The sequence below is a fragment of the Otolemur garnettii genome, unplaced genomic scaffold (assembly GCF_000181295.1).
Source record: "Otolemur garnettii isolate 467f Iridium unplaced genomic scaffold, OtoGar3 scaffold00028, whole genome shotgun sequence".
NCBI lineage: Eukaryota > Metazoa > Chordata > Mammalia > Primates > Galagidae > Otolemur > Otolemur garnettii.
The window spans coordinates 4,659,079-4,672,044 of NW_003852423.1; the positions used below are offsets into that span (position 1 = coordinate 4,659,079).

General features: G+C 45.0%; 1 protein-coding gene and 1 pseudogene across 1 annotated transcript in view; both read right to left on the minus strand.

The window, feature by feature from the left end:
- Positions 1-1,060: 1,060 nt before the first annotated feature.
- The window catches only part of RAPGEF5 (Rap guanine nucleotide exchange factor 5), a 237,168-nt gene continuing 225,262 nt past the window's right edge, over positions 1,061-12,966 (minus strand). Inside the window, exons 25-26 of the mRNA XM_023512415.1 lie at positions 7,958-8,012; positions 1,061-5,233 (exon numbers count right to left, since the gene is read on the minus strand). Of these exons, the coding sequence (XP_023368183.1) occupies positions 5,115-5,233; positions 7,958-8,012 (174 nt within the window). The 3' untranslated portion in view covers positions 1,061-5,114. The remainder of the gene's footprint in view (positions 5,234-7,957; positions 8,013-12,966) is intronic.
- On the minus strand, positions 9,493-10,037 carry LOC105886859 (annotated as a pseudogene).

Consider the following 12,966-nt stretch of genomic DNA (forward strand, 5'->3'; position numbering starts at 1 on the left):
CCTGCTCTCTCTGCTCCTGGGGGCTGTTTCAGAGGTGATGTCCCTCACTCTTTCCTCCCATTTCTCCTTGTCTCACACAAGTGCCAAGTCACAGGAAATGAATAAGAGCCCAAGAAAATAGTTTTTGGACCTTCCTTACCTTTGCCCATATAAAGACAAGCTTTTTCCATTGGGCGTGTGACTACAGCTGGCTTCATCCCAAGGTGCTGTAGATAGCCAGTGCTGCTGCCCAGGTGTGGGTGGAGGGAAAGGGCAATTTATCAAGTTCCCTGGGAGAGTGGGGGCTAAATTCTGCCCAGTAACAAATCACTCCCAAATCTCAGTGGCTCTGAGTGACCATGGCGTTTTCTCATTCCAGGGACGTATCTTTCACAGGCTGGATCTCTGCTCTGCTGCCTTTGTTCTAAGACCAGACTGACCGTCACCCTCGCCTGGAGCAATGCAGACATCCTAGCAGAGCAGACGTGGCCCAGGCTGCCTCATAAAGCTTCCGCATACAAGCCTCATGGGTTACATTTTCTACAGGACAAAGCAAGGCCTGTGGCGAGTCCTGAGTGCCACACGGTGAGATATATAATATTCCTGCAGGGAGGAGATACTACATGCCAAAAGCCAAGCTTGACCTTGATGAAGAGGACGTACAAATCTCCCATTTGTACAGAGACAGACAAGACTCTGAACATGAACAGGGCTTATGCTGCTATACAGCCAGTCATCCCCCTACCTCAGAATGCCCTCATCACTCATTTGCCCCTCCATCCACCAGGCTAAGGAGCAGTGACAAATGCTGACCCTACTCCTGTGGGGTGAGGCAATGACAGTGATTGTCAAGGGACCCAAATCTCAGTCTATGAGAACTGACGCCACTTCCAACATTCCATAACCCAATGGCAAGAGAAGTGATTTCAGTTTCGAGGGGCTGCCTGAGAGCTTCTTCACTTAGTTGCAACTTCTTCGGTGAACAAGTGACTTCTTAGTCATTGAATGCTGCCAGTATACAGGCTATTTCACCCTGTTTCACAAACGTCACAGAGAAAGCAAGAAACCATGAGGCGTGAGCAGTATCTTTAAGAGAGTTTATATTTGGAAAAGCAGTTAAAAAAAAACACTTTGAAAATACAAGGTCAGGTAACGGTTACTTATATAAGTTTTATCCTTATATTGCTTGGCCATTTTTACATATAAATTATTGCTTACTAGCTCTGATACTAGCACAGTAATATATACAGAGGCAGAAAGCAAGAAATATGGGAAGGAAACACTGTTAATGGCAATTCTGGTAAGTCAACAAATGTTTCATATTTACCAGCTCTTATAATGGTGGAAAACTACGAAGTGTAGTCCCTGAGAAATTAGGTAGACACCCTGATTGCGGGTTTCCTATCTTCTAATTGTTAATGCAAGCTGACATCACAGCAGTCCTAATTAATGATACATTAAAAGGCAAGATTCCTTGCTTCCAGGTCAATGATTTCATCCCAGTATTTAATAACAGTGTAATACGAATACAATAAATAGACTATGCAAATAAATAGTACTCTGCTAAAAAAAGTTTAGTATATACAGCTTTGCTTTATACAGTAGTACATATTCATCTAACTTTTTGGCAATTTTTAAAAACCTTTTGTCACCTACCAGTTTTAAGCAAAACTGGCCCGCTTGCTACGAAGCAGGCTGAAATTTTAAGGACATGTCTCTGAAACATTTAAAAGAAATCCTGTGTTAAATAATTGCAATGGACCTGATCTCCCCTATTTTAATGTTTTTCTTCTGTTGTTGTTTTGTTTCCCCCGGTTTCTGAGTAGCTTAGATTGGCTGTGCAATTTAGGGACACTGTGTCCCGAGTCTGCGGTGTTCTTGCCAGGTGGAATTGCACCGCAGGGCTGCCGTGTGGGCAGAAGGGAAAACCCAGCTTCGGGGATACGAAGTCATGACGGGCACCCTCTTGTTCATGCAGCATCTTAACCTGCAGCCTGGAGGTGTGGGCACTTACTTCTTCCTCGTGCTTCTAAACTCGCTGTACGCTCTGTACTCTCTGCTTGTGGGTATTGGTCTAGGAAAATGAATTTATTCTAAACATAATTAAGTTAATTAAGTTCATAAAAGTGAACACAAGTCATACTATTTATCACTGTAACCATTTGGCAATTATACAGGTTATAACAAAGAGTGAATCAAACACCATAGTCTGTGGAAGATCTGCAAATGTGTATGTCAAAGTTTATAAGAAGGTGGAAAGGTTGTGGTTTTGCAGACAGGAACCGGCATTCTGATGTCCCATGCTAACGCCAATGCAGGGCCGGTTCGCTGGAATGCTGACGAATCCAAAGACCTACAGGACTGAGAGTTGTGCTGTAACAAAGAGGAACCACTTAGAAGTGACCCTGCACCATCCACTGTAGATTACACAAGATTTTTACACAGGCAGATTACACAAGATTTTCAGAGTGAATGGAGATTTTATGCAACTATAAAAATCCAAAAGAGAAAAGAGCTGAGACATCTTCCAGTCCACCCTTCTAGCCAGGACAAAACCATTCTCGGCGGCCTTGGAGAACATGCAGAGAGGAAGCAGGGCCCGTCCTAGTGACGTGAAGCACGTAAGTCCTGCCATGACCTGGTCACGGTTGGACAGCTCAGATTCCTTAGAGAGTTGTTGTGGAGGAAAATCTTGTTCTCACAATTTTGCCTTCAATTCCCTCATTCCAGATTTAAGGCTCTTGAAAGCTTCTGAAATTTGAAAGTTACTGCCTGGGAAATCTCTGGAGATAGCTATTCAATTTCAGAAAAACTTAGAGGTTTTAGACATTCAGAAGACAAGGATGGGAAAGCAGATGTAAACCAAGTCCTGCCTGCTCTTTGCTCCCATGAGGGCAACATGACCACGCGGAGGACATGGGGGGCAAGCACCACTTTCTCCTCAGCCTGTTTCCCTCCAGGCCACGCAAGATGCTCTGAATACACCACACAAACGCACTTAAATACAATGTTTATGTAGCTCCATTTGGCCAAGTGTACATGCCTGACTTGGGGTCTAAGCAGCATGCACTATCCTGAAATAGTTCTTCACAAATTAGTCTCCTAATAGTAATGCTCTACTTGGAGCGATGTAGAGCTAATGTAAATAAAAATTTAACTTATAAAACAAAGAAGTGATGTCAAAATGGATTTACATGGGTAGGCTAGCCAAACTCCAGTGCCTAGAATAGGAAAAAGATGAGAACAGGTGCTTGTGCTGAAAGCCCATGCTGTCCTCAGGGATCACTAAGGGCAGGGAGTGTGTGACCAGCTGTGAGGGACGTCTGTACTCTCTGGTTCTGATGACCCTGGTCTCCTCCGGGGCAGGTTAGGGGTGGCGGTGGGGTCTCATTCCATTACCCGCAGTATGAAGCATTTCTCTGAGCAGACCAGCCCTATATGGGGCCTTCCTATAAAACCCCATAAATGTTCAGGACTGCAGTTTTATGTGCTGGGCAGGACTGGGTCTCTATGAAAGTCCTCCCAGAAACTTCCTCTGTGTGGTCCCTCCCAGCAATATCTCAAGCTCTGGGTGGTTCCTGAGCCCAGGAAATGGCACTGCCATAAAGATGTCAGAAAACCCTGGGCAGGCCTGGGCAATGAGGATGAACAAGGTGCTGCTGAGACAAAAGGATGAAAAGGGAGCAGGTCGGATGGGGCCCCTCTGAGATGACAGCCAAGAGCTCTTGTCTGGGCAGCGACTGTGCTGGACACAGGAGGCAGCCCTCGGGTACTGGCAAAGAGGCAAGGATGCATGGATCTAGTGGGCATTGGTAGATTTCATTTTTTTTTAACCCACAGGCTTTTAGTCTGTGCAGAGGTTGAAAATTCTCCTCTAATCAGGCCTTGAGAACAGCAAGAAGTCTTACTTGCTATGAGAGATCCAGCTGGTAAAAATGGGGATAATAAGAAAGGACTCAGGAGGCTCTGAGTTTTGAAATTTTAAAAAAGGCAAATTACAGGAAGGCTCCCTGCTTTGACTGGTAGGTGGACTGCAGGACTTCTAAGGCTCCAGCATAAAGCAGACATCTGGGTATTTCTGGGCACTTTCCATTTGCTGAAAGCCTGGTAATCGCCACTACCTTATTACCTTGCTTTTGTAGGGAGTGCTAAGGGCTTCACACAGTAAGCCTCACTCAGCCTCCCTGCATGGCTGCCGGCCTTCCACGCTGTGGGCAAGGAGCCTGCGTGGGGTGTCAGGCACAAGAATGCAGACCTCTGACACTCAGTCACCTTAGTCAGCAGTTACTGAGTGCCGACAATGTGTCAGGCACTGTGCTTTTTTTAAAAAAAAGAAATCACGTCATGCCCAATAAAAGGTAAAAGCCTGCTTACAAATGTAAAGCAAATCCCCAGAAATTGAACCACGAGTCAATTTCTTACAGATTACTATTTCTCTTATCAGCAAAGCAATTTAGTCTACCTTGCCTATAGCTGCGAATCATCTGCACAGAAACTAATTCACCCACGAGCACGTGTTGGTGACTGGCGCAAAGCAGTGTTAGCGGTGATGTTTCTCATCTGCAAGTCGGAGCGCGGGTGTGAGCTGCGGGCCTAACTCACTCGCAGGACACAAGTGGCTGTCAGTGGTGTCACAGTTCATACTGACAGAGACCTCTGCTTCTCCCTGGACATCTGGAGATGCCGTCACTATCTTTAGGTGTTCAAAAGATACTTTGAAAGCCTGTAAAGAGTAGTCCGACAGCGGGCAAAGTAAAACTCCTTTTCCTGTTGCATGCACGCACCTACTGAAATATTCGGTTGTTAATGTGTTAAGACATGTTTTGTTATCTTGATGCTGTCACATGTCAAATCAAGAATGGTTCGGATCAACAATGTGAGATCATGAGACCAGACTTCATCTCAAGAATACTTCTGATGCTCTTTCTGCCTTCTTCTGGGAGTAGCGTGGAGAGGCCTCTCCCCCTCTTTGGGGGCTGACGTTGCTTCCTGAACACGCTTTAGCTGGCTTTCCTGTGACTGTCCTGGGGTATGCTGATAAAACTCAGCAACTTCTCTTCTCACAGGAAAGCGACGTGCTTAGCATACACATTCCTGTAGCTCAAAGTGCTGCAGTGGTGCGGTGGCGAGGTGGCTCACGCGCGGGGCTCGATCCTGTGCGAGAGCTCGAACAGGGCCTGCTGGCTCTCGATGACGTACAGATGATTCACGTAGGACTTCAGTTCCTGATGCTCTTTAGGAGACAGGTCACCCCCTGTTTTGTAGGAAACAGACAAGACAATCTTAGGTGAGCAGTAACGCTCTTTCTGAATACCGTTCAAATCCCGCACTGAGGCTTGGAGTAAATCTACCACGTAGGTTCTCATTAGTCAGAATCCCAGAAGAGGGGTCCTTGTCCTAACGTGAAAATGCTTTCTCAGCGCAGATTGGATTCCTCAGGTCAGGCATTCAGACTGGCAAGATATTTAAATCATTTATTATCTGATATTATATACTATTTAGGTATTATATTATCCTGTGCGACAGATAAGGAAACTGAGTGTAGTCACAAGTAAGTAGTACAGACACTTTGGGGTCCTCTATTATGGAAAAAAAATTAACAGAGCAATTAAATGAACAAGTGCCAAAGAACAGACCCCAAGGGGTGGTTAGAAAGTTTGTGTATGAACTAAAGTCTACCCAGAGAGGAATAAGGTATGGAGGTTTTCCACTCCTCCAGAGCAGAGTCAAGGGGCCGCAAGAAGCTTCAGTGCATTATGAAGACGGATGTGCCATGTACTAGCAGCTCTGATAAGGGGCCAGAGATAAAGCAGCATGGACAATGGGGCCAGCACGAGTACCACAGTCAAAACAAACAAAAGACAAAATCACTCAAGGCCCAGAACGCTGGCTGACCGTGAGTGATGCTGAAGTCATATCCTCTGACTTCATGGATTACAGATGGGCCAGGCAGGATAAGCCACTGGGGCTCAGCTTGAGCAGAGGGAAGGGGCGTGCAAGAGGTTGGAAATTTTATTGCAGCCTTTTTTTCTCTTGGTGAAAACCCATTTTTTCCTCCTCTTTGACAAATGCATTTTATGAGGAAATAATTTAAGACTTGTATGTCATGGGTGACTTGTAACTCTTAGGTTTAATAGAAATAAGGCTTCTCAGTTTCAGCAAGGAAAGGCACTAGGAGTTAAATTTTTTACCACTACACCTGCTTGGATGTGACCAAAAAGCTGTACTATTCTAGAACACTTTCTCGAAGGGACGCTGAGAGACGGCTTCTGGTTTCGTACACACTGGTGTGGAAAGCATGATAGTGCAAAGATAATTTTCATTGTTAATTTTCGAGCTTTAAAGATATGGCAAAATGAATGACTCCAACAGTGACAGCTGACACTTACCTGGCATTTTATAAGTCACCAGATTATTATTAACTTGTTTTATCCCAAATGCTGGCATTGGCTTACTATGCCCATATAAACTGCTAAAATGAATTCAAGAAATATAATTCCAAATCCAATTTTGAAAGACATAATATATAAATATTAGGACACAAACTGGCTTGATAGTTATTTAAATTTCTCCTTTGCTTAGGGCTGTTACTGCCTGGTGACTGGGAGATTGAAGGCAGGTGCAAGGTGCAGGCCAGCCAACCCAGTATAACCTTCCTGTCCACACTTGTAGCATCTATAAACTAGAGTTCCTTGGAAAGTGAGATTGCTATCCCAGAATTAGCTGCATACCCAGTATATCCTTGGAAAGCAGAGGAGGATGAAATAAATCCGAAGTTATACTCGTCAGCAACATTATGCTGTACATTTGAATACATCTCCATGACAATGTTGTTATTACTATTTTGGTTATAACTACATCGTACCTGTGTGCTTAATGAAAAACTGTATGAGCACATATAAAATGGTATTAATTGATATGAATACTTAGAACATCAGGTTCTTTCTGGACAGAAGAAAATTCTAAAGAATGTGGGCCAAATTGTTAGCCGTACTTTCCTTGGGAGGTGAAACTTCATATATACTTCTGTACTGATTTGAAAAGATTGTTTTACAATGAAGATGTACTACTTAACAAACTTAAATTTTACTTAGTGGTCACCTTTAATTTATAATGACCAAACTCAACTATTTTTCTTTTTATCCTTTCCATCTACAGAATCTACAGACAGCAAAGAAAGGGGCCTAGGTAAGGAACTCAGGCAGACTCAGTGGGAAAAACAGCAGAGTAAGTGAATCTCTCTGAGCCTTGGCTTTCACCCTGCACCTACGGGGTTAACAGTGCCCATTCACTCACTAGCTCTGTTGTCAGGATTCCACTGCCCATGTGAAAGCTCCTTCAGCTCCATAAAATTGATTTCCTTCCTTCCTGCAATGTCCTAATAACACCATTTAAACAGTGTAAATTATGCCTGAGATATAAAATGAAACAAATATTCCTACATGCATTAGTCTCAGTGGGGAGTCTACAAAAGTGCTCAGAAAAAAAACGCTTTTTCAGCTGAAAGGGAGCTCCAGGCAGGAAGTTTTTGTTGGAGAGGAAAGTTTCTGGAAGGCTACTTGAGGAACTTTTATGAACTACAGTCCTAGTCCAGGAAGGCTCCAGGCTAGGAGGTTAGGGGCAGGGTCGCCCCTGCTAAACCCACAGCTAATTCTGAGCCAATGGACCAACAGAGCAAGATTTCCTGGGGCCAGCAGTGGGGTACAGGGACTTCTGATTGTCTAAAGTCACTGTGTATAGTGTACACTTGCTGTCATAAGGGAATAAAAATCTGCCATATGTTATCTTTCTCTGCATCCCAAACATCCAGTGAGAAAACAAAGAGAGCATCTGGTAAGCACATACGATATGCATACATGTGCACCTCTGGTTCTTATCTGTTTAAGTTTGTTACCACCAAATACCCGTGATATGACCATAGTTGGTGGGTACCAATGTACAGTCAAATTAGATTCCATGCCTGACTCTGATTACTCACCAAACTGGTTAGTCCTGCAGTGTCTCAGGGTTCGGACAGTGTCTGCAATCATGTGCTGGAAGGCAGAACAGGAAACACATCAGTGGAAGGGCCACTAGGGGGCGCTGCTGAAGTAGCCGTGCCTAGGACAGGCGGGTCGTCTAACACCTTTGGGTGTAAATAGAAGAGCTGGGGATGTAACTTTAATTGATTCTACTGAGCTTGGCTTATAAGAGAATATTTGTCCCTGTCTGCAGAAACAGCAGGACCGGAACTGGTGGCAGATTCTGTCTGAGCCACAGGAAAGCACAGTGTGAAGAGGGGCAGCACCTCCCTCATCTGCTCAAACTCTCACTTCAGGGTGTGCTGCTTCTCTCCACGAAGCCTTCTGGGACCTCCCTACTGGAGTTGGAGGCTCCATTCTCAGCATTCCTGCTGTTCTTTTTGCAGTGTCTACTGGCTTTGTGTCACTGTCACGGCTGTTGAGCTGTCCTCTAGACCAAGTCCACCACAGGGCTCTGTGCACTCCACATCTCCCAGGTCAGACACACACAGGTGCGCAGATCCCCGCTGAATGGAGCGGGGATTGCTGTAGGCTCAACTCTCTCAAATGGTGACAGGAAATGAGGTACTACGTAGTTATAAGAGATGAACATTTTCTGAAATATCAACATCCTTGTAAGACAATATTTTTCTTTTTTATTTTTTTTCCTGTCTCTCTGTCTCTCTGAGTAGAGTGCTGTGGCATCATAGCTCATAGCAACCTCAAACTCCTGGGCTCAAGTGATTCTCTTGCCTCAGCCTCCAGAGTAGCTAGGATTACAGGCACCTGCCATGATGCCTGGCTAATTTTTCTATTTTTAGTAGATAACAGGGTCTCCCTCTTGCTCAAGCTGGTCTCAAACTCCTGAGTTTGAGGGAATCTACCCATCTTGGCCCCCAAGCATGTTAGGATTACAGGCATGAACCCCGTGCCCAGCCCTGTAAGACCATTTTCTGTTCCTAGTTTACACTCCTTCATGGTCTCTGGTATTCTAATTTAATTCTTTGTTTAAAGTTCTCACTGATCTCCAGGCAAAAGTCTTCTTAAATTTACAGCTGCTTTGACAAGATCTCTCCACTTCATCCTTGTATACCTTCAATAGTCTGCTGGATGTTGCTATCATTTTTAGTTTTCCATGATGAAGGAAATACAGCATTTTGGAAGATGGAAAGAGGATCTTTTTGGAAAGATGGAAGGAGGAACTCTACTCTAGCTCCTCCTACATAGTTCCCAGAATAATATTTAAATACTGTCGTCATCGTGGTCTAGTTCTCTAGAGCATCTATGGTAACACTTGACTTTGTTTTGTATTAAAACCCAAACATAATCTTATTATTCAAGAATCAGTAATCACCTGGCCCTCCAAACCTTCCCAGCTGGGTCACCATTTTTCTTTTCTTTTTTTCCTGCCTCAGGTTTATTTGTACAAATAGCACAGGAGGACCCCAGCCCCATATAGACAGCAGCCTAGAGGTCACACCAGTCCTTTTGTCCTCATGGCAGACAGATGCCTCTACTCTGGAGCCTTTGTGGGGGCCTGGGCACCTTTGGGAGCCTGAGCTGGAACTGTAGCTGGAGCTGCAGAGGAAGGAGCAGATTGGGCCTGTGTTTGATCCTTGGCCTTGGCCTTTGGCCGGGAGAGCCTGAGACCCTTGGCAATGCGTGCACGAGCATGCTTCCCAATCTGGGGGTGGGCGATGTAGGCAAGTCGACTGGATTTACGGCTGGCACCCTTTGGAATCTTGGTCTTAACCTCCTTGGGCTTTACAAGGGCCTTGATAGCTTCAGCACGTGCACTCACAGCCTTGGCATTGTTGGCCTTCTTCTTCTTCAGGCCCTTCTTGTTGTGCTTCTTGGCAAAGCGAATGTTCCTCAGGAACTTGGATCTACCCCCTTAAGAGATTCATATCTTTGTGATCGGGGTTTCTTGATGCCATTTCTGTGTCACTTTCGGGACTGGTTGTGTGTGGTGTGGTTCTTGGACTTGGCCATGTCTGCACCGCAAGCCGTGACTGCCTTAGTGCCTACCACCAGAAGAGGGGTCACCATTTTTCATGACATGCTCGCACACACTGAACACAGGATCCCCCGTCTGCAGCAAACCCTCAACAAATTATTGCTCAAATCATTTACACTAAGAAAGATTCTTATTTAAATCCTAGCAGAACCACAGAAACATTATTCCACTATGACCTACTGATCATACTGTTCCCCCAACTATATTTCTCACGTGCTTCTACTCAGTAGTGGAGAGTTCAACAGGACAGTGAGCACGGCGGCAGCTCAAGCAGCACTTACAGAGGAAATGAGACCTGACTCACGTCTGTGAACACATTGTTAAATTTCCTTCCCCAAATCTGACCACTTTTCCCAGGACCGTTTTCTTGCTTTTTTAGCTGTGGCGTCACATTGATTTCTATCCTGTGCCATTTGCATTGCTTGTGCCAGGCTCAAAGTGACATAAGGCTCAGTCCTGAGTGTGGTGTTGACACCTGAGTCCTGACCCTCACGTTTAAGCTCTCTGAAGGGGGAAAGAGGAAAATACGGTACGGTCTGATGCTCTTAACACAGAGGGATTTTTTTTTTTTTTTTGAGATGAAAACATTTAGAGTTGCTGAGGCAGCAAGGAAGTTGGCATAGGGCACAACAGAAATCCTATTAGCCCCAGTGAGCATTCCTATACCTTTCTTTATGTGGTCTGACTTTACGTGTTGGCCTTTATCAGCCAGATGGAGATAATACACTGCGGGGTCTGCTCGCCGGCTTAGCTAAAAATCCATCACGAGGGATTGGCTTCTCACAAGTTAATTTACTTAAGTTCTATTGGGTCATTAATGTGAAAGATGATCCTGTTTTAGCTTAAGTGAAACCCTGTCTTTTGCTAAGACATATTCCTTGAAAATAATGTGTCTAACTAGGACGGTCGGTCTCATTTTCCAGCATCCCAGTAGAATATTGGGCTTCATAGATGTAAAAATTGATTTTTGTCCTTCTGAAAATAAATTCTAACTTCACCCTGTCTTCTCCATGTAAGAGGAGTCAGTGGGAGGCGTTGAGGGCCAGGAACTCACTGAAACCATGAAGCCCACGCAGAAAGGATGTGCTAATCGTCCCTGCCTGGGTTGTGTGTGCCTGGGTCTGTGTGTGCACGTGGAGTTGTACCACTTTTCCCTTTCTAATAAAAGCGCTCTTGAGGAATTTAAAACACAGTATTATTTACACTGTTTAGGCTTTGTTTCAGCCCTTACGATTAGGCAGAAGTCTCAGCATGTATTAGAAGACTTCTGTTAGACTGTTAGAGACACAGGGGAAGACCATCAATGCTAGTAAGAAGTAAAAGAACAATGAGGTTTTTCATTTGTGCATTTCAGGAACTGTTCCCTCACTTTGGTGACACTGAGGGGAAATGACATGAAGAACTAAATCAACTCCCTGGATCCTCGTTGGGAGAAGGCGAGCCACCAGTCTACCCTCAACAGCAGACAACAGTCAGCTGATAGAGAATGCAACTGTTTTCCTTACCCCCTCTGGATTAGTCAGAGGGAAGAAATTACTAGAATTTTACAGAGAATTCCACCTGGTGTGACACAGCTCATCCTGCATCTTCACAGACGCTCTACAAAGCTCACTGGGTGCTCTTAGCCAGGGGTGTTGGCCAGGAGGCAAAGTACACATTGATCAAAGGCTTCATATTTTCATAATCATTTCATTACTATCAGACATTCCTGTTTAGAGACAAGGATTCTAGTGCCTGAAGACTGGTTGCTGACAGGTGCCCTGGGATCTTCAGATCATCACACAGCAACCAAAACTAAGAACAAAAACACAGAAATCTCACCCATTCCAGCTCTGATGGTTTGACTATAACATCTAAAATAACTGAATTCTGATTCTGAAGTACTTAGTGCAGAGACAGACTTAGGCATATAGACATATCCACTTCAAAAATAACTAGCCATGGTCAGCGCCTGTGGCTCAGTGAGTAGGACTCTGTTCCCATATACCGAGGTTGGCAGGTTTGAACCAGCCCTGGTCAAATTGCAACAACAAAAAAAAGCCAGGTGTTGTGGCAGGGGCCTGTAGTCCCAGCTACTTGGGAGGCTGAGGCAAGAGAATCGCCTAAGCCCAAGAGCTGGAGGTTGCTGTGAGCCGTGACACCATATAGTACTTTACTGAGGGTGACAAAGTGAGACTCTGTCTCTAAAAAAAAAAAACTAGCCACGGGCCAGGCATAGCAGCTCATGCCTGTAATCTTAGCACCTGGAGGCCAAGGGTGGATCCCTTGAGCTCAGGAGTTTGAGACCAGCCTGAGCAAAAGCTCAACTCAACTTCTACTAAAAATAGAAAAACTAACTAGGTGTTGTGGCTGGTGCCTGTAGTCTCAGCTGCTTGGGAGGCTGAGGTAGAAGGATCGCTTGAGCCCCAAGAGTTCGAGGTTGCTGTGAACTATGATGCCATGGCACTCTAGCCTGGAAACAGATGAGACTCTGTCTTTCAAAAAAAAATCAGCCATGAAGTGACCATCTTCAGAATGCTTAAAATGGAGCTAGGGCAAGATATTCCAGGATGTCTGTCCTCCGGAATCCAGATGCCCGGGTTGTGGGGCTGTGCAAGAGGCAGAAACACTGCTGCTGGGCTGCCTCTCCCTCCCCGCGGGGAGTCAGGCTGGGGATCAGAGCTTACGAAGCAAAGATCAAATACCAAAGCCCAGCTGGACTCATCAATTTGTATTGTTCTTTGGTCATGGTCTGTGGCCCCTGCCTCACTCAACCTTCTCTCAAGGGCCTGACCCAGTCTTACAGGGAACCAGGGGCAGTTCTTGAAAGAGTTCACATAATCCATTTCCATTACTTAAAAGGCCACTCAAAGGTCAGGACCCGTGTAGCAGGGTTATTGCCCTCATCTTTAACCAGGATGGACAGTTTAATCTATGACACTAAAGTTCATCTGTCAGACAAATCCGTTCCTCTTGCAGACAAGCAAGTCC